Source organism: Sorex fumeus, unplaced genomic scaffold (assembly GCF_029834395.1).
Source record: "Sorex fumeus unplaced genomic scaffold, SorFum_2.1 ptg000018l, whole genome shotgun sequence".
Classification (NCBI taxonomy): domain Eukaryota; kingdom Metazoa; phylum Chordata; class Mammalia; order Eulipotyphla; family Soricidae; genus Sorex; species Sorex fumeus.
The window spans coordinates 29,957,620-29,983,061 of record NW_026606075.1 but is presented as its reverse complement, the minus strand read 5'-3'; the positions used below and the strand labels follow the sequence as shown (position 1 = coordinate 29,983,061).

The 25,442-nt window shown below is 47.2% G+C and overlaps 1 protein-coding gene across 1 annotated transcript in view; it reads left to right on the top strand.

The window, feature by feature from the left end:
• The window catches only part of MCCC2 (methylcrotonyl-CoA carboxylase subunit 2), a 65,525-nt gene that overhangs the window by 4,032 nt on the left and 36,051 nt on the right, over positions 1 to 25,442 (top strand). Inside the window, exons 2-6 of the mRNA XM_056112496.1 lie at positions 11,325 to 11,391; positions 20,463 to 20,547; positions 21,451 to 21,552; positions 23,705 to 23,832; positions 25,140 to 25,252. Of these exons, the coding sequence (XP_055968471.1) occupies positions 11,325 to 11,391; positions 20,463 to 20,547; positions 21,451 to 21,552; positions 23,705 to 23,832; positions 25,140 to 25,252 (495 nt within the window). The remainder of the gene's footprint in view (positions 1 to 11,324; positions 11,392 to 20,462; positions 20,548 to 21,450; positions 21,553 to 23,704; positions 23,833 to 25,139; positions 25,253 to 25,442) is intronic.

The window sequence follows — 25,442 nt, the reverse complement described above, 5'->3', positions numbered from 1 at the left end:
CCTCTTTTCTCGTGGTGCAGTAGTGATACTGTCTGACTGAGGCCAGACCTCAGTCTCTGCCTTCCCCCAGCCTGTCCTGCTGCTGGGTGAATGGCATCAGCCTTTCTGGAACTGCCCACAGGTAGAAGGATGCCAGCCAGGTCTGCTCGCTGCCCCTAATATAGAGAAAAGAGGGATTGGTCCTGATACCCCCAACTCCTTCAGGCCAAAGATGATGCTGTCCAGGACGTGGGGCCAGCAGAAGACCACAAGTATTTATTGACACAATGTGTCCGGCTGCTTCTTGACTGACTGTCCTCTTGATGGCCTCAGTTCTCTAATGGTTGGTTTGCTCCCAGCTGTGCTGGGGGGGTGGGGGGGGTGGAGGGGTCAAAGCAGAGCTGGTGCTTGTAAGATACAAACACCTTCTCCCCTGGCTTCTGGTTGGCTAGATTTAAAAACTTTAAATCTATTTACTTTTTTTAAAACCATTTTTTATTGAGGTACTGAGATTCATAATGCTGAAAATTATGCCTTTCATGCATGCATCACTCCCACACCGCACCCCCCACCTGAGGCCCACTTCCCACCACCGTCTTCACTTCCCAGGGCCCCTCCCACCCCTCTTCCTCAGGTAAGCGCAACTCTGAAAAAAGAATCTCCAGTTCCAATGACTTTAGCTACTTGTTGTTCCCTTACTTTCTTTCTTTACATCCTACACATAAGAGAGATTTATTTTATTTTTGGTTGTTGGGATCCAGCTATACTCAGGGATTACTCCCGGTGGGCTCAGGGGACCATAATGAGTGCTAGGGACAGACCCAGGTTGACTGTGTGAAGACAAATGCCTTACCCGCTTCTCTCTCTGACCCTAACACATCAGAGAGATTTGAAATAGGAGCTACTGTGGAAGTGGTTACACCTATACAAATATAACAAAGTAAAGCCAAAATCCTGCTGTTTCACACAATTGTAAATCAATGATAAGTTGATAAAATCTTTTTCAAAAACTATGTCTTTTTTGGGGGGCCAGAGAAATAATATAGAGGGTAGAGTACTTGCCCTGCATGCTGCTGGTCCAGGTTCAATCCCTGGCATGCCTCATGGTTTCTGAACCTACCAGGAGTGATCCCTGAGGGCAGAGCCAGGAGTAAGCCCTAGCACAGCTGGTTGTAGCTTCAAAGCAAAAACTATCTTTTTATATGTCCATATTTTTAAAATTAATATTCTAAATAATTCAGTGCTAATGCACTTTTAAGACCTACTAGTGTATTTTTCCTCAAAAGGGCATATTGTCTTTATGCTAGAAAATATTGTTTAGGTACTGCGCAAGAGGCTGTAATTAAATCTTTGTGGAGGTAAAAAAGAAGAAAAAAAATCTCATCAGACATAGAACATTCAATATAAATGAGATGTTAACTCGTTGTTGAAAATGTATAAAATCCCTTAGCAAGTAAATAGACCTTCCTTAATCTAGTAGAGGGCAACCATAAGTTCCATGAGGGGGTGCCATACTCATTACCAAGTACTGGGGAGTTTGTCTTGTCTTTTAAAGAAGTTAACACTTCTTGCAAAACCAGTTTCAAAGCTTTGAATTCCCTAACCGATTGCTTGTCTGTGAAGCTCTGTATAATTATCATTCCCTCAAATCTGAATGATAATTTAGCTGGATGGAATATTCTTGGTCACTTTTGAGTTTTTATACTATCTCTCTTCATTCTCTTGGGGATCATTTGATAGATCTGTGGCCCTTAGGGACTTTCCTTTGTGTATAAGTTCCTTTTTTTTCATCTTGCTGCTTTCAGTACTCTCTCTGTCTTTGACATTTGTCATATGAGTACAATATGTCTTGGAGTTTTTCTACTTGAGTCTATATTTTGTTTGTTTGAGAGGGGGCTATATTGGGCTGTACTCAGCGCTTACTCCTGGTTCTGTATTCGGGGATCACTTTTGGTGGGCTTGGAAGACCCTATGGAGTTCCAACGGTCGAACCTGGGTTTACCACATGTGAGGCAAGTGCCCCGCCCACTGTACTCTCTGGCCCCAACTTGAGTCTGTTTTCACTAGAATCCTATGGACTTGGATCTGGGTACCAATGAAAAATTCTTACCTATGATTTCCTTTTTCCTTTTTTTTTTTTAAGTCACAAACACCCAGTGGACAGGGATTGAGCCCCCAGCTGGCCACATGCAAGATAAGCATGCTCCATGCTATACTGTTTACTACCTCTCTTACTAGGACTTCTTTAACTCTTGGTTCTCTATTGAATTGCCTTCTTATTCTTCAGGGACTCGGATGATTCTAATACTGTTCCTCTTGAATGCATTCCTTAATTTTCTGGTGTGCTGTCCACTTCTCTTTGGACTGTTTTCCATATTCTATTGTTTAGTAGAGGTGTCTTTTCTTGGAGCTCTTTGACCGTTTCCTCACCTACTGTTATTCTGTTGCTCAGATCTTTTTTTTTTTTTTTTAATTTTTATTAGTGAAACACCATGAGGTACAGTAGTAGACTTACAAATTTTTGTGCTTGGGCTCAGACCTTCTTTTGAGGTCTCTTTATCACCTCCCATACTCCTTATTTCTTTCTGTCTTTCATTCTATTAATTATAACACCATGATGTACAGAGTTGATCATAATACAGCCGTTTTAGGCATTCAATGTTCCAATGCCAATGCTACCAGTGTGACGTTCTCTCTGCCAAAGTTCCCAGTCCTGTCCTCCCACCCCCACCCCAGTCTGCTTCCTTAGCAGGCACCAGCAAATTTATTTGCTTGTTACAATAAAAAGGCAAATGGAATTATCAAAGAATAGATCAATAAAAGTCAATGCATGATAATTGTTAATACCTCACAGTGGTGTTACTAATGTCATTATCGGAGGATTTACTGAGCCGGTTGGTGTTAGTTGAACCTTCCTGCTGCTGTTTTTGCGTACTGAGTTTGGTGGTCTTTTACGTGGCTTTTTCATCACATTCACTGTGATCCTACTGGACTGCAGTATCATGAAAGTTGGAGGTGTTGGACTGGAGAGATTTGGTAGCTTGGTGGCTTTGTGAGGTTCAGTTGTGGAGCTAGGACATTTCTTTTTCCCTTTTTTTTCTTTTGCTTTTTGGGTCACACCCAGTGATGCACAGGGGTTACTTCTGGCTGATACACTCAGGAATTACTCCTGATGGTGCTTGGGGAGCCATATGGGATGCCGGTGATTTGAGCCCAGGTCGGCCGTGTGTAAGTCAAACACCCTACCTGCTGTATTATCACTCTGGTTTTCCTGGGACATTTCTCTGCCAGAGAAATGCTTTCAGGCAGAGAGAGGAATCTTCCTGCCCCAATTCTGAGAAGGCCCCAGAGTCCTCAGCCTGGGCCAGTCACCTGGGACAATTCAGCGGCATCCCATTCTTCTCCCATCCTCTTCATCTCTGCCATTTCTGATAGTGGTTTCCTCATGTTGGCTCTCATGCTTTCTTTTCTTTTCTTTTTTTTCTTTTTTTTTGTCGCGGGGGGGTGGGGGGTCACACCGGATGATACACAGGGGTTACTCCTGGTTCATGCACTCAGGAATTACTCCTGGCGGTGCTTGGGAGGTCCATATGGGATGCTGGGAATCAAACTTGGGTCGGCTGCGTGCAAGGCAAAACACCCTACCCTCTGTGCTATTGCCCCCGCCGCTCTCATGCTTTCTTGTGCTTTGCTGTCTGTGCTGTTCTTTCTCTGGGCTCATTAAAAATCCTCAAGACAGTGTCACTAGACTCACTTGCAGAGAGTTGTCTTCATGCATTAAGCTTGATAATCCCTGCTTCTGTATATTTTCCCATTGTGTTTGCTGTGCTCTTGCTGGGCGGAGGGTGAATCTCTTTTTTGGAGAAAGGGGGGATGGTTTGGGTTATACCACCTGTGCTCACTGTGCACTCAGGGACCACTCCTGGAGCCATTGAACCTTCATTTAAGTTCTAAGGGCTAGAGCACCTACCCTGCATGTAGGAGCCCTGGCTTAGAGCCTGACACCTGGCCACCAAACATTGCTAGGAGTAGCTCCCAGGATGGTTGGGCATGGCCTCAAAACAAAACAATGCAACAATAAAAAATAGACCCACCTCTACTTCAGAGTAGCTGAGTGTCCTTGAACTAGTTCACTACCTCTTGTACCTCATTACACGAGGCATTAATAATTGGGCATAACTCATCAAGTTGTCATTGCAGATAACAGCTGCCTAGAACAATCCAAGGTCCGTGATAAGCTCTGAGGAAGGATAGTTCTTGTCACTTCATGCCTCTCCTTGGGACGTCTGATGGTCTGCACCAGCCAGCGTTTGCTTGAGTCATGCTGGGGAATAAGCATTCTCTAGGTTTTAGTGTTCAACAGAACTAAGCATCTGTTTTTCGTTCTTGGGTCTATGCCTTTGTTACTTCTTTCTCTGCGTCCCAGAATGAACGCCCTCGTACTGCCTTTAGTATGAGGAAGGAGGAGTTGACTAAAGGATCTCCAACATTCTTATTTTTTTGCTTTTTGGGTCACACCCGGAGATGCTCAGGGGTTACTTCTGGCTCTGCACTTGAGAATTACTCCTGGCAGTGTTCAGGAGACCGTATGGGATGTCAGGGATCAGATCCAAGTTGGCCGATTTGCAAGGCAGACGCCTTACCCGCTGTACTATCTCTCCAGAACTGCTACCAAACTTCTTTACAAGGGACCTTTCTTTAAATTTTCTTTGTTTTAAAATCTGTTTTGTTTAGTTTTATGGGCCATACTTGGCTATGCTTAGGGCTTACTCCTGGCTCTGCAGTCAGGGATCACTTTTGGTGGGGCTCAGGGGACTTTATATAGTTCCCAGGTCGACTCTGTAAGGGAAAAACTTACGCCATGACAGGCGGCAGAAATGAGAAAAATCAGGTAGGCCTCAGTTCAGTTCCTGGAACTGGAACAGATTCCGTTTCCCAGCAATAAAACAATGTGTAACTAGCCAACCTGAACCCACGGGAAAGTTCCTGGGCTCAGAAAGTGGGCTCAATCAATCAATTCTCACAATGCCCCAGAAGTTGCATTTTGTTAATCCTAAAAGAACAAGAAGTCTATGTAATCACAAAATTGGTACTGATACTGGAAATTACTGTTTAATTGTTGCTTAACCACTGTTACCTTAGATACTTGCCAAAACACCTTTGTTTGGTAACTAAGATTCTTTTCTGAAACAATAGGGCGTGTACTGCTTGTGTAATCAAACCCTATATAAACTGCTTGCTGCTTGAAGTCGGGGTCGCTGTCAAAAGACAACTCTGTGGGTGAGATAGTAGACCCCAGTATACTCGAATAAAACTCCTGCTACTCTTGCATTATCGTGTTTGTGTCTCTGTCTTGCTGCTTGGGAACCCACAATCCCGGACTTAACAGACTGCATGCAAGGCAAGCACCTTACTTGCTGTACGATCACTCCATCCTCTGTTTTTATTCTTGAAATACCACCTCTCAGTTGGGATCCGTGTAAACACATTACCTGTGGTAAACAGAGGAGGAAAATGCACATACTAAACAGTACAGAAGATTAGAACTTTTAGGCCTTTTTTTGGATGTGTGTGTGTGTGTGTGTGTGTGTGTGTGTGTGGAGGGGGGTCACACCTGTTAGTACTCAGGACTCATTACTGACGCTGTGTTCAGGGATCTTTCTTGGAGGTGCTTGATACCTGGGATCAAACCCTGGCCAGTGTGTGTAAGGCAAATGCTCTATCTACTATACTCTCTCTGGCCTTTGTTTTAAAAATTTGGGCCATACCTGGCACTTTTCAGAGTTTCCTGCCTGTGGTAACAGGGATCAAATCAGGCAAGTGTCTTACCCCTGTACTCTGTGTGGCTTACCCAGAACTCTCGTTGAAGTTGGATCTAACAGCTCTGCCTGTATCTTTCTTTGGTTAGAATTTACTCATAGGCCCAACAATGCCACTTTCAGGAGTATACCCCAGGGGCCTAAAGACACACAGCAGAAACACCATCTGCACTCCTATGTTCATTGCAGCACTGTTCACAATAGCCAGAATTTGGAAATAACCTGAGTGCCCAAGAACAGATGACTGGATAAAGAAACTGTGACACATTTACACAATGGAATACTACAGCGGTTAGGAAAAGTGAACTAATAATATTTGCCTATAAATGGGTGGTCATAGAGAGTATCATGCTGAGTGAAATGAATCAGAAGGAGAGAGACATACACAGACTGCACTCATTTGTGGCATATAAAAAATATCTAGTAAAAGACTAATATCCGTGGCCTAGGACTAGGAGGATTGGTCAGTGGTTGGACTCTACCACAAGTGTGTGTGGGGTGGAGCGTAGGTAAGATAGAGAAGGGACCTGTATGATGATAATAATTGGAAATGATCATGCTGGACAAGAACTGAGTGTTAAAAGCAGGTAAGGGGTATACAAAGGGATATTCATGGCATCCTTTCAGTATCTGTGTTTGTAAACCCCAGTGCCCAAAAGGAGAGAGAGAGAGAGAGAAAGAGTAAGAGTATGCCTCCCATACTCCCATAGACGCAGGCTGGGGGTGAGGGGTGGGGGTCGATGGGAGGGACACTGGGGACACTGGTGCTGGGAAATGTACACTAGTGAAAGGATGGGGGGGACGGGTGTTGGAACACCGGATGACTGAAACCTAATCATGAACAGTTTTGTCGGGGTCTATCTCACAGTGGGCTGGAGCGATAGCACAGCAGTTGGGCGTTTGCCTTGTGTGCAGCTGACCCGGCTGAGCTGGGTTCAATTCCTCCACCCCTCTCGGAGAGCCTGGCAAGCTACCGAGAGTATCTCGCCCTCACGGCAAAGCCTGGCAAGCTACCCATGACGTATTCAATATGCCAAACACAGTAACAAGTCTCACGATGGAGACATTACTGGGCCCGCTCGAGCAAATTGATGAACAACGGGAGGACCATGACCGTGACCGTGATCTCACAGTGATTCAAATAAATGAATAAAACAGTACATTTGAAACTCTAGAAAAAAAAGAATTTAATTGCAGGGTCACCCCTATTCATACAAGGAGTGGGTTATCCCACCATTTCCATCTGGGTTTGCTTCTATCCTGAATAAAATAGGAGCTCCATCTGCCCGGAGCGGGAAGGATGGATATGGAGAAGGCCCCTCCACATGTGCCACAGGAAAGGCCCAGCCTTGAAGACTGGAGGTGTCTTTGGGTTATTACTGAGTTAAGTATCAGGTTGGGCTATCTGCGTTGCGCCCTGTTCTGGCACCTGCTGCGACAAGCAGTGAACTTGGATGCAAACAACTCAGCAAAGGGAAGTAACATGGAGCTGCAGCTGGGGCAGGGGGTGGGGGTCCCAGGGCCCCTGGCCATGGTCCAGGGGTTCTGTCTAGTGCCTCTTCTATCCTGCCAGGGCAGAGCTGTATGACACTGTCACCTCTCTCCCACTGGGTGCTTCGGGGAGATTGGCAGTGGTTGGTCCCTGTCCTGCAGGGAGACAGGCTTAGGTAGGGGAAAGAGCTCTTGCATAACCAGCTGTGATGGATGCTGGTCTAGATTGTGCAATGCCTTGGCCGCTGTGATTGTACCTCGGGGCTTGGCTACTCCTGGATGGCAGATCACTTGTCTTCTCTCTCTCTCTCTCTCTCTCTCTCTCTCTCTCTCTCTCACACACACACACACACACGCACACATACTCTCTCACTCTCTCTCACACACACACTCACACACACACATGCACACACACTCTTTCACATACACATACACTCTCTCACACATTCTCTCACATTCACACTCCTACACTCTCTCTCACACACACTCTCATATACACACACTGTAGGATAACATTGGTTTGTCCTTTCTGCCTTGCCAGAGGGAGCTTAGGTTTATTGGGTTACACCCATCACAGTGCTCCCCAGGCTCTGTGTTTATCTGTGACCTCTTTCTTTGTGCTCTGCTTCCCCAATATCAATCAACTTTATCTCCTAATCAGACTCTGTTAACTTGTAAATATTGCTTTTTGCTTCTCCTTTTATGTCCTTTGCATAGTTAATTCAGAGCAATGTCCTTTTTGTATTGGCACAAGAAGACAGTTACTGCTATGCTTTTGTGACTTGGGAGTTAATTGACTCCAGATGATACTCACTCCTGGGCATCTGTTCTCTCAACTTAAACCTCAGTTGCCCTTTCTAGCACCCCAAAAGCAGGGTCCCAACAAGGGCCTGGATGGACCCAGGGCAAGCTGTGAGCTACCCTGGCACCAGAATGGACCAGGTCAAAGTGCCGTAATACTTAACTATAGTTAAGAGCATTGTCATGGACACATTCTGTCATGATCCAAAAAGTAACAGCTAGATTAGGATCCTGCTAGGAAAGACTAATCTGGCCTGAGCACTGTAATCTGGGATCTATAGTGAGATGTCCCCAGGAGAACCACCCTACGGGCTTAATGTATCTCTTACTGTGTTCATACAAAATAACTAATCTTAAGAAATAGAATTTAATCTAATATATAAAAAAAAAGAAATAGAATTTAAGATGAATGTTTAAATGGTTATTGGACTGAGGAAAGGAGAAAACCCCCTAGGTGGTATTTTGGCCTTGAGCGGATGGATCTCCTGGCTGCAGGTGATCAGGAAGGGCTTTCATATGTTGACTGCGCTACTGGACTTGGGTGTGGTTGCTACCACAAAGGTTTGGAGGGAGTTGGGAGAGACTAGAGGAGAGACCAGGACTGCAAGTCGGCAGAGAGACTAGCAAGGGGTACAGGAGGAGATGGGAAGAAGGGGGACAGGGTGAGATTGGAATGAGGGCCAGGGTGAGACTGGAACAGGCACGTGGGGAGAATGGAATAAATGGTAGTTAATCACCAATCAGCCTGGCCCGTGTTTCCTCCTTTGTCTGCCCATGGCATCGTCCTGGGCAGGGAAGCAGCCCGAGACTACCTAACGCAGGCGACAAGAGAGAACCATGGGCCTTCTTATTTGTTATATGAATACACACTCTCTCTCTCTCTCTCTCTCTCTCTCTCTCTCTCTCTCTCACACACACACACACACACACACACACTCACTCTCACAACTTTCTCACAACACTCACACAGAGGTGGAGAGCTGCTTTTCGTCCTATGGAGGTGGCAGAAAAGCTGGAGGTCAGCTGCGTCTTGATGAGAAGGGGGGAGGGGAAGCAAAGGTACTCAGAAACCTGTTCCTCCTGCAGACCCAAGGGAACCAGGTTCCTGCAGACTCTGGGTGTGTACCAGCGCAGTGGGAACATCTGTGGACACTTTGAGGTTGACAGGAGAGTCCAGTGCCACCTACTGGTGAACTCTGTTCACATTTTCACATGCATTTTCACATTTCTTCTGTTCTCTTAAATAATTCTTAAAGAATTATTCAATTTCCTCTGACAGAGGCAACTCTTAGGGTCAGAAATTTGTCCATTTGTTGCATATGACAATATGTAAAATGCTGTTTATTATTATTATTTTTTTTTTGCTTTTTGGGTCATACCCAGTGATGCACAGGGGTTACTCCTGGCTCATGTACTCAGGAATTACTCCTGGCGTTGCTTGGGAAACCATATGGGATGCTGGGAATTGAATCTGGGTTGACCATGTGCAAACGCCCTACCCACTGTGCTATCGCTCCAGCCCCAAATATTGTTTTATTTTTTAATAGATATTTAAAATAAGTAAAATGTTTATTGCATGCAGGAGTCCTGGGTTAGAGCCCTGACGCCTGGCACCCTGAGCGCTGCTAGGAGTAGCCCCCAGAATAGCTGGCATGACCTCGAAACAGAACAAAGCAACTACAGGAGATAAGTCCCAGCTCTTCTTCGGATTAGCTGAGTGTTCTTGGGTTAGTCCACTAGCCTCTTGTACCTCATTGCACTTTTGGTTTTTGGTTTTACCTGTGACAATATGTGCAGATGGAGCAGGGTTCTTAGATCTCCTCCCACACGCTATAAATATCTGAATACACTTCTGCTCTTGGGCCCAAAAGACAGGAGTGCAGGCTCAGAAGCTGAATCAGCTGGAACTGCCCCCGTGCATGTCAGACTCTGGGGGTTTAAACTTGTGACCACATGCTTGCAAGGCAGGTGCTCTACGTCCCTGTGTTATTGCGCCTTGCCAGTCTGGCTGGTAGGAAGTGGGCTCCGCCTCGCCCTTGCCCTTCTGTGCTCTCACTCCACCTGCAGAGGTGTTGTGCAGTGGGGAGGACACATCACTGCCCGGATTACCCGGGGAACTTTCGAGACAGGTGCCAGGCTGCGCCTCCAGCTGGTGCCCTCAGGATCTCATGTGGGGGTGGGGGTCAGACAGGCATCAGTGCTTATTTAGATTTGTTTGCTTTTTGTTCTGGGGCCACGCCTGGTGATGCTTAACAGCTAGACCCAGCTCGCTGATGTGTGTGTGTGTGTGTGTGTGTGTGTGTGTGTGTGTGGTGGGGGGAGGGTGTCACTCCTAGTGTTCCCTGAGGACTCTGCGGTGCCAGGGGTTTGTGGTTCCACATGCAGAGCATGCATTTCGTCTGTTGAACTCTCTTGGAGACTCTTTTTCAATTTTATTAGTTAATTCATCTTGGGGGAGCCACACCCAGTGGTGCTCAGAGCTGACTTACTTCTGGCTCTGTGCTAAGGGGTCCATATGTGATGCCAGGCATTGAGTCAGGGTTAGCCAGGTACAAGGCAAGCACTTGCTGGGTTTTCTCTCTGGCCCCATGAATGAGACTTATTTAGTTTTCAGCCACATTCAGCGGTGCTCAGGGGTTACTCCTGGCTCTGTGCTCAGGGCTCACTCCTAGTGGTTCTCAGGGACTATATGGGGTGCTGGGGATTGGACCTGGATTGGTGGCGTGCCTTACTGGATGTGCTCTCTCTCCGGCCCCTCCCATGAGTTAGACTTTAAATGTGGGGTTTCTTGGACTCTGATGACACAACAGAGATTACCCAGTGTGGGAATGGCTAGGAGTGACATCAGGACAGTGGCAGAGGGTCTTGGGCCGGTTGGTGGTGGAGGTGCAGTGACAGTGTCCATTAATACCGTTGGCTTTAACACACTTGTAGCTGTGTTACCTCCAACTCAGTAATGTATTAATGATCAGAGAGAGAGAGAGAGAGAGAGAGAGACAGACAGACAGACAGACAGACAGACATAGTGGGTGGGATGAAGAAGAGTTTAATTGGGGTGACTGGACATGGTGACCGCTGTGTGTGTGTGTGTGTGTGGCGGGGGGAGGGCCGTGGGGAGGCTGATGAAAGCCCCTTGGGGTGGTGCCTGATGCTGCTTTCCTTGACCGACCAGTCTCTTGGTAGAAACAGATCACATGTTCTAATGTGGCTCTCCTCTCTTTGTTTCTGTTTTAGGAAAACTATGAACAGATGAGAGCACTGGTGGATCAGCTGCATGAACGAGCACAGAATATAAAACTAGGTAAATGCTCCTCCCCAGCTCCTGCTTTCCTTGGCTGTGTTCCTTTGTAGGTGTTGCTTGTAGAGGAAAACGAGTAGCAGGAGACTCTGCATTTTGTCATCAAGCATTTTTTTCCTCATTGTTCCAATTTTCTGTACCTAAGCACTGCCGATATGTGGCACTGGGGGATAGAAATGAAAATTCTTCAATGTGGATCATTTATTCATCAGCTAACTATTGTTTTTAAGGTCTTATTTCAACCACAGCATAGCACTGAAAGTTACTGTCCTACTGAATGACACTAAACTTTTTATTAATCAGTATTCATACTGCACTATTAAATTTGTAGAGGTAAGCTTTTTCTGCTATGTTATAGAAGCTGGAAATAATTTCCAGGTGGGCTTATTGAAAATTAGATTTTTCGTGGCTGGAGAGATAGTGCAGTGGGTACGGTGCTTTCCTTGCATGCGACTGACCCAGATTTGATCCCCTGGCATCCCTGAAGACCTCCAAGAGTAGAGTGCAGAGCCTGGAGTGGCCCCTGAGCATCACCGGGTGTGGCTCAAAAACAAAACAAACCAAAATATTTTTCCTGAAAACTTTATAAATTGTCATTACTTTTTATATTTGGAAATGTGACATACAGAACACTTTTTGTTGCTGGAAGAAATTGTATCCTAGGGGGCTGGAGCACTCGCAGAGATCTGCCAGGAGGTGACTTCTGAGCACAGAGCTGGGAGTATCCCTGAGCCTCACTGGGGATGGAGCAAAAGAAATTTGAAAAAGGAAGCAGGGTGGGGAAGAAAATGCATCATTGTGGATCATTTATTCATCAATTAACTATTGTTCCTAAGTGTGACCACCGTCTTACATCACATGCCTGCACCCAAACAATGGCCTGTCCCAGGGAACGCCTCCCTGTGTCCTCCATGTCCCCCAGCTGGAGCTGACAACAGGAGGGAGCAGTGGTCCAGGCAACCAGCGGGCCCACTTCCTGTAGATCAGCTGCAAACCAGGACCCTTCATGCTGTTTCTCTGGTTTCTGACAAGCAATACTGTTTTCTTCTTCTTCTTCTTTTTTTAATGTAGGAGTACAGATATTTATTCAGCCATTGATTAAGCTGATTGAATTGGGCATGAACTCCACGTGACCTTTTTTTAAAAATCACCATGAGCTACAGTTACAAAGCTTTCATGTTCGAAATTCAGCTGTACAATGATCGAACACCCATCCCTCCACCAGTGCACACTTTCCACCACCAGTATCCCTAGTATATCCCCCCTCCCCATCTTAGTCCTCACCCGGCCTCCATGTCAGGCAATTTCCCAAATACCTCTGCCTTTACTTCTGGGCATTATGTTTTGCTCAAATTTTCCCACCACCATTCAAACCTGCCTGCCAGGGGCAGATGCTAGATCATTTATTATCCATTTCTCATTTTGAATTTGTTGAGTGCCATGGCAATGCGCTTCTAGAATCCTAGATTGTAAATGGCTGGGTTCCAGAGACATTTCTGTAGGGCACTAATCCATTTTGGGATTCAATTGGGCATCTCTGGACCTGGACTATTGGTGCCCTAAGATGATACCTGGAGACACATTGTGGATATGACAATCAGACCAACGATTGGGTAGGCGGGGAGCCGGGGAGGGACAGCCCACCTCCTCTGCCGCTATGCAGTATGGAGATTTAGTCCTGGAACCTTCATACCTGGGCCTTGCTTGTGGAAGCTGTCGGTCACCAGGATTCTGTCTAGAGTAGTCAAGGAGCGTGCACCTCTTCCACCTGGGGTGCCCTGATGAAATGGGTTCAGTATGGGGCTCGGAGAGATCTCCAGCTCTGTGGTGTCTTCTGGGACTCGCTGCTGTGTCTCTGGCTTTTGATCTCTTTTGAGACTTATGGGTCTCTGAAGCAAGGCTAGTAATAGAGTTTACAGGGTGGCACTGGAGTTGGTTCTTGGGGGTGACTGTGGGTGCTTCCATGTGTAATTGGAAGTTGGGGGAGGTAGCCCACCCCAATTCTGTGAAAGCCTGGAGGTGTCGGTCACAAAACCCGCATACCCGAATTTTCAGCAGATTATATATTGGTGAGGTCTGTCTTGAGATAGTGGAATCAGGCCGGGGGCATGGGGGCGATTTTGGATTGTGGAAGCGAGCGGCTGCCGGGGGGTCTGCTTAGGCAGTCCACAGGCCAACCTGTCCCCCTCCAATTTACCCCAGTCTATTCAGCCATGTACGGGTCCCAGGTTAACTGTGGCTTTTGGTCTGTTTCGTGATTTATCTATGAGTCTCTGAGATAAGGCCAATAAATGAGCTTGCATAGCTGAGCTGGAGGTGGTTTGTGGGTGTGGCTTCCACATACCTAACTTTTGGCCATTTAATTTCTTGGTGAACTTGGTCCTGAATTGTTGGGGTCTGGCCAAAGGCATAGCAACTATTTTGGGGTGTCAGGATGCCTGAAGGCACCATCAGGCTGCTGATGCACTCATCCTGCAGGTAGAGGCTGACCTGTTGGCAGCACCATACCCCCACTGTTTTCTTTTCCTTACGTTATATTTTATATATCCTGATTTTATGCACAAAACATTCCAGCACCACACCCTCTCCCAGAGTGACCACTTCCCTCCACCATTGTCCCAGTGCCATCCTCCTCCCCCTCCAGCCGTACAATCTTGAGAATCCTTGGATCCCAAGATCTTGTTCCTGATCTGCCAGGGATTCTCTACCACCGAATTAAGAAAACTCTGTGGTAGGAGCAGTGGTACAGCGGGGAGGGCATTTACCTTGCACACAGCTGACCTGGACTTGATCCCAGGTACCCCATAGGGTCGCCCAAGCCTGCCAAGAATGATCCCTGAGCACAGCTAGGAAAATACTGGGTCTGGTCCAAGCAAACCAAAAAATTTTTTAAAAGTTGTTTCTACTCAGAGTATCTTGAGAGGGTCGGAAAGGGTAAGGATAGACTTTGCGGCCAGAGCCATTGCACAGCAGGGAGGATGCTTGCCTTGAACGCAGCTCTCCAGATGCCACCCCCAGCATCCCATAGTGTCTCCTGAGCCCCATCAGGAATGCCCTGAGCACTGCCAGGTGTGGCTTCAGAACAAAAGGACGGGTCCTAGACTCCTGACCAACAGAGATGTTTGCCCTCTGACTTATGGCTGGGCATCACGTCCTCTTCCCTGAACAGAAATGTGAGACTTCTGCCGCCTCCGTCCCGGTGGCAAGTGTCCCAGAGCAGTGAAATCAGTGTCTGACTAGGGGCAAAAACAAAGGGAGAGGGAAGGAGGGGGAAATGGCATCAAAGCAGGGAACCTAAAGCAGTTAAGTAGCGTATTCTCCGGTGCCACTATTGCCATATCAGATCACTGTAACTCTAGAAGATGGTGTAACTTGAAATTGACAGTCATTTCAAAATTAAGGGTGAACTTGTGAAACAACATGAAGCCCTGCTGACTGGTATTTCGCTAGGAAGGTTTACATATTAAAAAAATTAGCATGGGAGGAGGACTGGTCAGTGGTTGGAATTTACCACAAGTGTCTGTGGGGCGGAGGGTAGATCAGACAGAGAAGGGACCAATATGATAATATTAGTTGGAAATGATCACACTGGACAAGAACTGATTGTTAAAAGTAGGTAAAGGGCTATACACGACGACCTTTCATTATCTGTATTACAAATCACAATCATTGTCCAAAAGGGGAAAGAGAGAGAGAGGGGCGGGTAGGGGGAGGGAGAGGGAGACAGAGAGGAGGGAGAGAGAGAAAGGGAGAAAGGGAGGGAGAGAGACACAGAGAGAGGGAGGGAGAGAGAGGTGCCTGCTGTAGGGGTGGGGTGGGGGGTGATGGGAGGGAAATTAGGGACACTCGTGGTTGGAAATGTGCACTGGTGAAGGGTTGGTTGTTGGAACACTGTATGACTGAATCCTGATCATGAACAGCTTTGTAAGGGTCTATCTCACAGTGACTTAATTAAAAAAAATATTAGCATAGGGCCAGAGAGAGAGGTAAGGTGCTTGTCTTGCATATAGCCAATCATACTTGCATAGGTTCAATCCCCTGCACCCACATATGGACCCCTGATCTTGCCAGGAGTGATCCCTAAGCGGAGAGCCAGGAGTAAGCCCTGAGCATCACCGGTGGGACTCAAAAACCAAAACCCAAACCAACAGACAAAAATTAATTCAGTCATGGCATGAGGGAAGAAAAGAGGAAAAGTAGTATCCAGAATCCACAAGAACACAGTTGCTAAGGTGGCTGATACAGTGTGGAGGAATTGAACCCACGTTCCCTGAAACAAGTCTTTTAACAAACAAACAAAAATAAATAAAACTTGTGTGTGAGTTCACAAAGTAAACCGCAGGGGCTGCTGATGCGATCCATGTGTCCTTTTGGTGGCCCAGAGCTGCCTCCCCGCCCCCTTGTCTCCCCAACAGAGAGAAGGGAGATGGGGGGGCCACAATCTGTTGGTGAAAATGGCCGTTTAATGCAGAGCTGCTAGCACACTTATAGAACATCTGAAAGGGGGTTGAGGTAAGGACATAAGTGTGATTGGTCATTTACATTGATAAACATTTGGCAGAGAAAATTCTCTTGGGGAGATCAACTCTAGAAGACACTCCGTCTCCCAGGGACATCTACATTGCTTTTATCTTTCCCTTTAGTTGTATAAGTTATCGATACTTGCAGTTGTTTGGATAAACAACAGAATCCCAACACTTAGTTCTCTGCGCTGAGAGCAAGCAAGGCTTTTATCGTAAATCCCAGACTAAGTCCTCAGGCCACTTCAGCTTGTCCTTCCCCATGGGGGTCCTGTCTCTTAAGTCATAAAAGCTTGCATCAAGCTGTTGCATTTATGCTTTCTAGAATGTCCCATTTTGATGCCAGGTAGCTTTGCCACTCGCCCTGGGTCCATCCCAATCCCACGGCGGGACTGACCGTGTGTTACGAACTACAGCAACTGAAGTCTGAGTCAAGTAATTATGAACAAGTAATTATGCCCAGGAACAGATATATTTCAGAGTCAGTCAACTCCCAAATATTAGGAGCATAGCATTAATTTTCTTTCTGTGTTTAGCCGAAAAACATTGCTCTATAGTAAAATATAAAAAAGCTACAGGGGAAATAGAAAAGCAGGTACAAATATGCAGCACTTCAAATACGAAGCAGTACAAATACAAAGTTTAGAATTACCAGAAAGTTTTGGCTTAAAAGTAATCAAGATTGACGGGGGGAACTGTGACAATGAGAGGTAAAATACAAGGGAAAGGTTAAGGATAAACTTTAACCAAATTAGGGCTACAGATTAACATACAAGAGCATATTAAGCCTCTGCACTCAGGGATCACTCCTGACAGGCTCCGGGGACCACGTGTGGTACTGGCAAGCAGTATTATCACTCCAGCCCCAGGACTGTATTTTAAAGGAATAACAGGTTCAAGTGGAAATACGACTCGCATGCACGTGGTACCCTGCAGAACTAAGGACAGGCAGACGCCTGTGTCGCGACTGCCACCTGGCGGTAGTACTGGAAAGATTCGTTGAATTGTGAAACCCAGATACTTTTTCTTTCTTTTCTTTTCTTTTTTCTTTTCTTTTCTTTTCTTCTCCTTTCTTTTACTTTATTCTCTTCTCTTTTCTTTTTTCTCCCTCCCTTCCTCCGTCCTCCCTCCCTCCCTCCCTCCCTTCCTTCTTCCTTCCTTCCTTTTTCTCTTTAATTTCTGTTTGACTGAATATTCCCCCCCCCACTGCATTTTATTTAAACACTGCGATTTACAAAGTCATGTCATGATTATTTGTTAAAGGCATTCAGTATTCCAATACCAGTCCCACCACCACTGTCATCTTCCCTCCACCATTGTCTCCATTTTCCCAACTACCCCTCAAACGGTCCCCATACCAAACCCACAATAATTTACTTTATATTGCTTGTTACCACTAAATAGTTAGTGGAATGATCAAAATATGTTTCAGTTAAAGAAACTTTGTGGAAATTGTTGTATCTCCCCATAGGGACATTAACTACTTGTCTGAGGGTTTACTAAGCTGTTGTTGCAAGTTAAGCTTTCTGTGTTAATTTTTTAAAAATTTTATTTATTTACTTAAAAAAATTGAATCACTGTGGGGCTGGAGTGATAGTTCAGCGGGTAGGGCATTTGCCTTGCACGCGCCTGACCCGGGTTTGATTCCCAGTATCCTATATGGTCCCCTGAGCACCGCCAGGAGTAATTCCTGAGTGTAAAGCCAGGAGTAACCCCTGTGCATCGCTGGGTGTGACCCAAAAAGAAAAAAAAATTGAGTCACTGTGAGATAGACCCTTACAAAGCTGTACATGATTAGGTTTCAGTCATACAGTGTTCCAGCACTGGGGTAATGTTTTCATTGGTCGAGATTAGTTGGCTTCTGCATTACATTCCATCCAATCTTCTGTGCTTCTCCTGGGATGTGAGCATCGTAGAGTCTGGAGATACAGCCCCAGAGCATCCAGAATATTTAAGTGAGCTCTCTGGCCGGGAGCATGATGCTGGCTGTCGGGGTGAATGGGGCTGCCCGGGCTTCTTCAGTAGGGTGGGAACTAGGCCCACCTTCCTCCTGAGCTCTTGAGTCTCCAGGTTCAAGAGATGAAAGTGGGACCGAAAGGAATATTTTAGGAACGATGCAGTTCAGCACATGCGGTGGAAGGAAGGCCGGCTTTTCAGACTCTGAGTCTGTGCAGGTGGGGGTGATGCACACACAGCCCTGGGATCGTTCTTGGGGAACTGGGGTGGTGCCAGGCTGTCTTTGGGGTGGTACCGCTCTTCTCAGCCAGGTTTGGTCTGGAGCAACGGTTCTGTGAGCCAACCCTCCTTCTCCTATCTCAGACCCAGACCGTCCTCCCTGGTGAAGGCACAGCTCACCCGCTGTTCTCAGTGCTCGGCTTGGGTTCTTGCAGAATGGAGAAGAAAGAGTGTCTGCAGCACTGACTGGGACCCGGCCCTGAGGTCAGCCCCAGCACTGCATGGCCCTGAGCACGACACGCAGCATCTTGAGGTGGTCCCGGTACCCCCAGCACTTCCTCACTGGGTGGGGCCTGGTGTGTTGAATATTTCTGGGATTGGCTCTTGGGCTCTCCGAGCACTGTTTGGGAGACCCTCCTCGCCAGAAGGAACTTCATTCACATGTTCCTCTCTATTCCTTCCCTCTGCTGGCTTCTTCCTGGCTAGCCCTTCAGTGGCCACTGTGCCCCCAAGACCCAGACCTGGCCTTCATCCGTGTCATGGGTTTATTTCCTTTTGATCATTTTGAGTGTGGAGGGGGCTATTAAAAGTTTTTGAGGGTTTTTGGCCATACCTAGTGGCATTCAGGGTTTACTCCTGGCTTTGTGCTCAGGGGTCATTTCTGGTGGGGCTCAGGGAACTATATGGGATTCCGGGGATTGAACTGGGATCAGTCGCATGCAAGGCAAGCGCCTACCCCCCTGTGCTGTCTCTCCGACTCCTGATACTTAAATTTAGGTAGTTTTGTTAAGTATTTATACGGGGTAGAGTACTGTGTTTCAGTTGCACAAGGTGATGAATGTCGATATACTTGCACACATGAACTCTCCACCACAGCTAAGGTAGGGGACGTGTCATTCCCCCCAAATTTCCTCTGTTCTTTCGTAGTCTTTCCCCACCTCACTTCCTCCCTGACCCCTAAATCCACCTTGGTTGGGAACTCTGAGTTTGCAGTGATTTGGGGAGAAAGAGAAAAGGAGTTTGACTTAAATTATACCATTTTATCACTGAGTCTCTTCTTCCTAGAATCATTTGCATTTCTAAAGAAGATTAATAGGTACAGTGGGTAAGATGCTTGCCTTGAACATGGCTGACCCGGGATAGATCCCTGGCATTTCATGTGGTCCCCTGAGCACTCCCAGGAGAGACCCTTGAGCACAGAGGCAGGAGTAGCCCCTGAGACCAAAAAAAAAAATAATAACTTATTTATAATCTAAGAAAACATTTTTTTTCTTTTTACTTTTATTGAATAATCTTGACAGACACAGTTAAACTGTGGGTTTCAGTCTTCCAATGTTCCAACAGCCGTCCCTCTACCAGTGTACATTTCCCACCACCATTGTCCCCTATTTCCCGCCCACCGCTGCCCTCTCCCACTGTGGCCCTAACAGGCTCGGGAATGCTGCACTGTGTCTGTTACGGAGGTAATTCTAAAGCAGTGCTTTTCACTGGTTTCCGATGGAGGAATCTTCTGCAGATTCTCAGAGCATATAGCATGGGGCTGGATGTCTGTAGTAGGCATTTAATACCTATGACGAAGGTTTATCATGGGATATCAAGTGGGTTCAGGACATGTGTGGTAGGATCAGGGAGAGATCAGGTGTTTGCTTATTTAGGGATCAGCCCCAGCAGAGCCCAGTGGAAGGGATGTGTGTGTGTGTGTGTGTGTGTGTGTGTGTGTGTGTGTGTGCTCTGTCTGTGCTTGGGGTTTCTCCCTGGCATGGTGCTGAGGATCGAGCCTTTGCCTCTGGCTTGCAACACACGTGCCCTGGCCAATTGAGCTATTGCTCCAGCCCAGATAGATTTTTATTTATCTATTTATTTTTATTTAAAGTGTCAGTGTTTAGGGGGCAGTGTGATAATACAGTGAGTAGGGTGTTTGCCTTGCACGCGGCCAACCTGGATTCGATCCCCAGCATCCCATATGATCCCCTAGCACTGCCAAGAGTAATTCTTGAGTGCAGAGCTGGGAGTAACCCCTAAGCATTGCCAAGTGTGACCCAAAAAGAAAAAAAAATCAAAAACCAAAATAAAGTGTCAGTTCCTTTTTGGGGCCACACCCAGCAGTACTCAGGGCTTACTCCTGGCTCTGTCCTCAGGGATCTCTCCTGGTGGACTTGGGGGACCCTATGGGGTGCTGGGTTGGCCACATGCAGGGCAAGAACTCTACCCGCTATCCTCTTACTCCAGCACTTGTTTACGTTAATCTGAAAAATAGCATTTTCTCACAGGATACATTCAGCTTCTAAAATAGTGCCTCATTTTGGATCCAGAAGTGTGTCTCGAGGGCATGGTTAAAGAGAGGCCGTCTGAGTGACCGCTGTCACGTTTTGATTGCAGGCGGCGGCGAGAAAGCCCGAACACTCCACGTGTCTAGAGGGAAGCTGCTGCCCAGAGACAGAGTGGATACCCTCATCGACCCAGGGTGGGTGCAGCCCAGTCCACCCGCTCCTGCTTCTCTAGTCCAGACTTTTCTTCCACGGGGTTGTAAATAAGTGGTTTGGATTTGGTTTGTTTGGGGGCCACTCCTGGTGATGCTCAGGGGTTACTACTGGCTCTGCACTTAGGAATCACTCCTGGTGGTGCATGGGGGACCATATGGGGTGCCAGGGATCGAACCCAGATAGCCTGCATGCAAGGCAAGCAACTTACCCACTGTCCTATTCATGAGTGGTTTTGAATTCTGCTCCCATGTTTACTGAGAGGCGACTTTCGATCAGGCATGGAGCAGACACTGGTGAGACTGAAGGAGATAAAACCTCCGGCTCTGTTGGAGCGTGTCACAGATTCTGTTTTATTTTGTTTGGGGGCTTCCCCCTGCAGGATTCAGGGCTCACTCCTGGCTCTGCACTCAGGGATCACTTCTAGTGAGCCCAGGGACCACCTGTGGTGCTGGGTATTGAACCCAGGTCACCTGCATGGAAAGCAAATGCCCTATCCACTATAACGTCTCTCCGACCCTTGAAACAGTTTTTTGTGCACAGTGTGTATTTTTTTTTTAAACATGGTATGTATACCAGGGGCCATAGAGATAGTACCGCGGATAGAGCATTTGCCTTGCACATGGCCAATCTGGGTTTGATCTCTGGCCTCCCATATGGTCCACCTAGCACTGTCAGGAATAATGTAACTCCTGAGTTTGAGAAATGTAATTCCTGAGTGCAAAGTCAGAAGTAAGCCTTGAGCATCACCTGGTATGGCCCCAAAACCCAAAACCCAAACCAAAACGTTGATGTACCAAAGGAAGACTCTTGTGCACCTGTTGACTGTTTCCATTTGCTTTCAAATCAGCGACGTCTGTTCAGGCAGCCCTCGTTCTTCCCTGCAGGTCTCCATTTCTGGAATTGTCGCAGTTTGCAGGGTACCAGTTATACGGTAAAGAGGAGGTGCCTGCCGGCGGCATCATCACGGGCATCGGGAGAGTGTCGGGGTGAGTATCTTCCACCTGCACCCGGCAGTGTGGGAGCCAAGGGGAGAGCGGGAAGCTGGTCTCTACCCCTTGCTGCCCTGCCTGGCAGCCTCCGTGCTTTCTGCTGTTTCTGTTACTCGGCTGGAGCGATAGCACAGCGGGTAGGGCGTTCGCCTTACAAGCGGCCAACATGGCCGACCTGAGTTCGATTCCTCCGCCCCTCTCGGAGAGCCCGGCAAGCTACCGAGAGTATTCGATATGCCAGACACAGTAACAACAAAGTCTCCAATGGAGACGTTACTGGGCCCGCTCGAGCAAATCGACGATCAACGGGAGGGCCTTTACCTTTACCTGTTACTCGGGATGGAGGATTCCTACCAGACCTAGATTAGATTCATGGAAGCGGGAAAAATTCCCGCAACAATGTTGCGGCTCCCATCTGATCTCCATGTTACCAGAACCTGCAGTTGTGCGTTGGGCCTGCGGGGGGCGCTGCTCTGCAGGTGCTTTTGGTGTCTCTGAGCTTTCCCTGGTTCCCCCGAGTCACGTGGGAACTTAGTTCAGCGTTTCCAACCCTTTGATCCTTGGAGGCCTAATTTGTTGAACGTGAAAGTCATTACAAGTTTTCCTCCCCTCTAAGGTGGAGAAGACTCAGTGTGACCCAGTGAATAAAGGAAGGTGCTCCAGGGGTTACCACAAAACAGACGATTTCCTGGAGTTCCTTTGTGTAAAAATGGGAAACTCCAGATGTGGGGCTGGAGCGATAGTACAGCAGGTAGAGCACCTGCCTTGCACGTGGCTGATCCATGTTGGGTCTTCACTGGCACCCCATAGGGCCTCCTCATCCCCACAAGGAGTGACCCCTGAGCTCAGTGCAGTGATAGCGTCTGACTGCCACAGTGTGTGACCCCAAAGCCAAAACCAAATAAATAAAAAAAATAAATTCTTCGTTTTTCTAGAAAAGCATATGGCTGTAACACTGAAGACTTGTGAAAATAGGAAGAGCAAATAGAACACTTTTTATTTTATTTTATTTTATTTTTTTGCTTTTTGGGTCACACCAGGCGATGCACAGGGGTTACTTCTGGCTCTGCACTCAGGTGTTACTCCTGGCAGTGCTCAGGGGACCATATGGGATGCTGGGAATCAAACCCGGGTTGGCCGTGTGCAAGGCAAACGCCCTACCCGATGTGCTCTCTCCAGCCCCAACACTTTTTATTTTTTGTAGATTGGCTTCCTGAAAATAAGCTTGAAAGTTTATTTGAAGGATTTTCTTTTTTAAAAAATGTAAATAAAGCATTTTATTTAATTCAGTATCTGAACTATGATCATTTCAACACATAATCTCTGTTAAAGTCACTGAACTAGTTTTAAATTTTTAATGCTGTCTTTATTTTTTATTTATTTATTTATTTATTTATTTATTTATTTTTGGTTGTAGGGCCATATCCAGTGGTGCTCAGGTCTTACTCCTGGGTCAGCATTCAAGGGTAACTCATGGCAGGGCATCGTGGGCCGTGTGTGGTGCTGGGGATCTGAGCCAGATCAGTTGTGTTCAAGGCACGTGTCTTGAATTACGCTTGAACTACGGCTCCAGCCCAGTGCTAAGTCTCCAGAGTCCAACATTTGTGGTTTCCTGGCAATTCAGCTATGGAGCTACCTCACTTCAGAGCTCAAGAGAGACATAGGCCGGTGGTCAGCCACTGGGCAATGGCAACTTTAGGTCAGAGATACATTTTAGTTTCTTTTTCTTTTTTTTTTTTTTTAAGATTTTATTATTGAATCATTAGGAGATAGACCCTTACAAAGCTGTTCATGGCTGGATTTCAGTCATACAGTGCTCCATCACCCATCCCTCCACCAGTGTACATTTCCGAGCACCAGTGTCCCCTGGTTCTCCATCACCTCCCCCCACCCCTGCCTGCCATTATGGCAGGCACTTTTCTTCCCTTTCTCCTTCTCCTTCTCTCTCTTTCTCTCTCGCTCTCTGTCTCTCTGTCTCTCCCTTCCTTCCTCCCTCCGCTCTTTCTCTCTCTTTCTCTCTCTCTCTCCCCTCTTTTGGGCATTGTGGTGTGCAGTACAGATACTGGAAGGTTCTCCGATATACCCCTTTACCTACTTCTAACAACTGGCCTGGAATATTGAGTCACTCTCTTCTCTTGCTGCCCCCCAGGGTAGAGTGCATGATTGTCGCCAATGATGCCACTGTCAAAGGAGGCTCCTACTACCCCGTGACTGTGAAGAAGCACCTGCGGGCACAGGAGATCGCGATGCAGAACAGGCTGCCCTGCATCTACCTGGGCAAGTCATGGGGCTCCCCAGAACCCTGTCATGGGGGCCAGTGCGCTGGCCGCTCGGAAGCCTGCGAGCGGCGTTTCGCAGTGGGAATTCTCCTCCTCCTGATGGTGTGTGTGGGTGGAGCTGGGGCTCAAACTCAGGCTCACACAGCTCAAGGCCAGTGCCCGACCACTGAGCCACACCCCTGGCCTTTCAGTGGGTATTTTGTTTGTTTTTTTTTTTTGGTGACATCCAGTGACTCAGGGCTTACTCCCTGCTCTGCAGTCAGGGATCACTTCTGGCAGGGCTTGGGGGGAGCATGGGGTGCTGGGAATTGAACCCAGGTTGGCGGCATGCAAGGCAAGCACCCTGCCCACTGTACTATTGCTCTTACTCTGGCCCCCAGTGGTTTTTTTTTTGGGCGGGGGGGGGGTGGGTGGGTAGGTCATTTGCTTTGCATGTGGCCAGCCCCGCCTACCCAGGGTCAATTCCTCCGCTCCTCTCAGAGAGCCCAGCAAGCTACCGAGAATATCTCACCCGCACGACAAAACCTGGCAAGCTATCCATGACGTATTTGATATGCCAAACACACTAATAACAAGTCTCACCATGGAGACGTTATTGGTCCCACTCGAGCAAATCAATGAACAATGGGAGGACAGTGCTACAGTGCTTTTTTTTTCTTTTTTTTTTTTTTGTTTTTTTTTTTTGAGTCACACCTGACAATGCACAGCGGTTACTTGTGGCTCTGCACTCAGGATTTACTCCTGGTGGTGCTCGGGGAACCATATGGGATGCTGGGAATCGAACCCAGGTTGGCTGTGTGCAAGGCAAACACCCTACCCACTGTGCTGTCACTCCAGCCCCTGGGTATTTTTTTTTCTTTTTGGGTCACAACCGGCATTGCACAGAGGTTACTCCTGGCTCATGCACTTAGGAATTACTCCTGGCAGTGCTCAGGGGACTGTATGGGATGCTGGGAATCGAACCCGGGTCGGTTGCATGCGCGGCAAATGCCCTACTCGCTATTCTGTCACTCCAGCCCCACCCTGGGTATTTTTTTAATACTAAAAATTATTGTTATGCAGCCGGCCCAGATTTGATCCCCAGCATCATATCTGGTTCCCAGAGCACCACCAAAAGTAATTACTTCGATTGAAGGTTTAATTTCTTTATGGTGTGTCTCATCGATTTATATATAGATTTAAGCATTTAACACAGTTCCTGGCATTTCAGCCTCCATCAAACCTCCCAAACCAAAACCTGCCACTGTCGTGGACACAGTCTTGGTGATCTCGGAGCTGTCCTGACTTCTCTCTTCTTGGTTTCAGTTGACTCAGGAGGTGCCAATTTACCCCGGCAGGCAGATGTCTTTCCAGATCGAGATCACTTCGGCCGTATATTCTATAACCAGGCAGTCATGTCTTCGAGGAATATTGCCCAGGTAATTTCTCATCAATGAGTTCTCTTGTTTTTTTGCTCCGGATATCTTTTGCTAACTAGATACTTGAAGATGTCACTGTCACTGTCACTGTCTCTGTCCTCCCGTTGTTCATCGATTTGCAGCGGGCCCAGTAATGTCTCCATTGTGACACTTGTTACTGTGTTTGGCATATCAAATACGTCATGGGGAG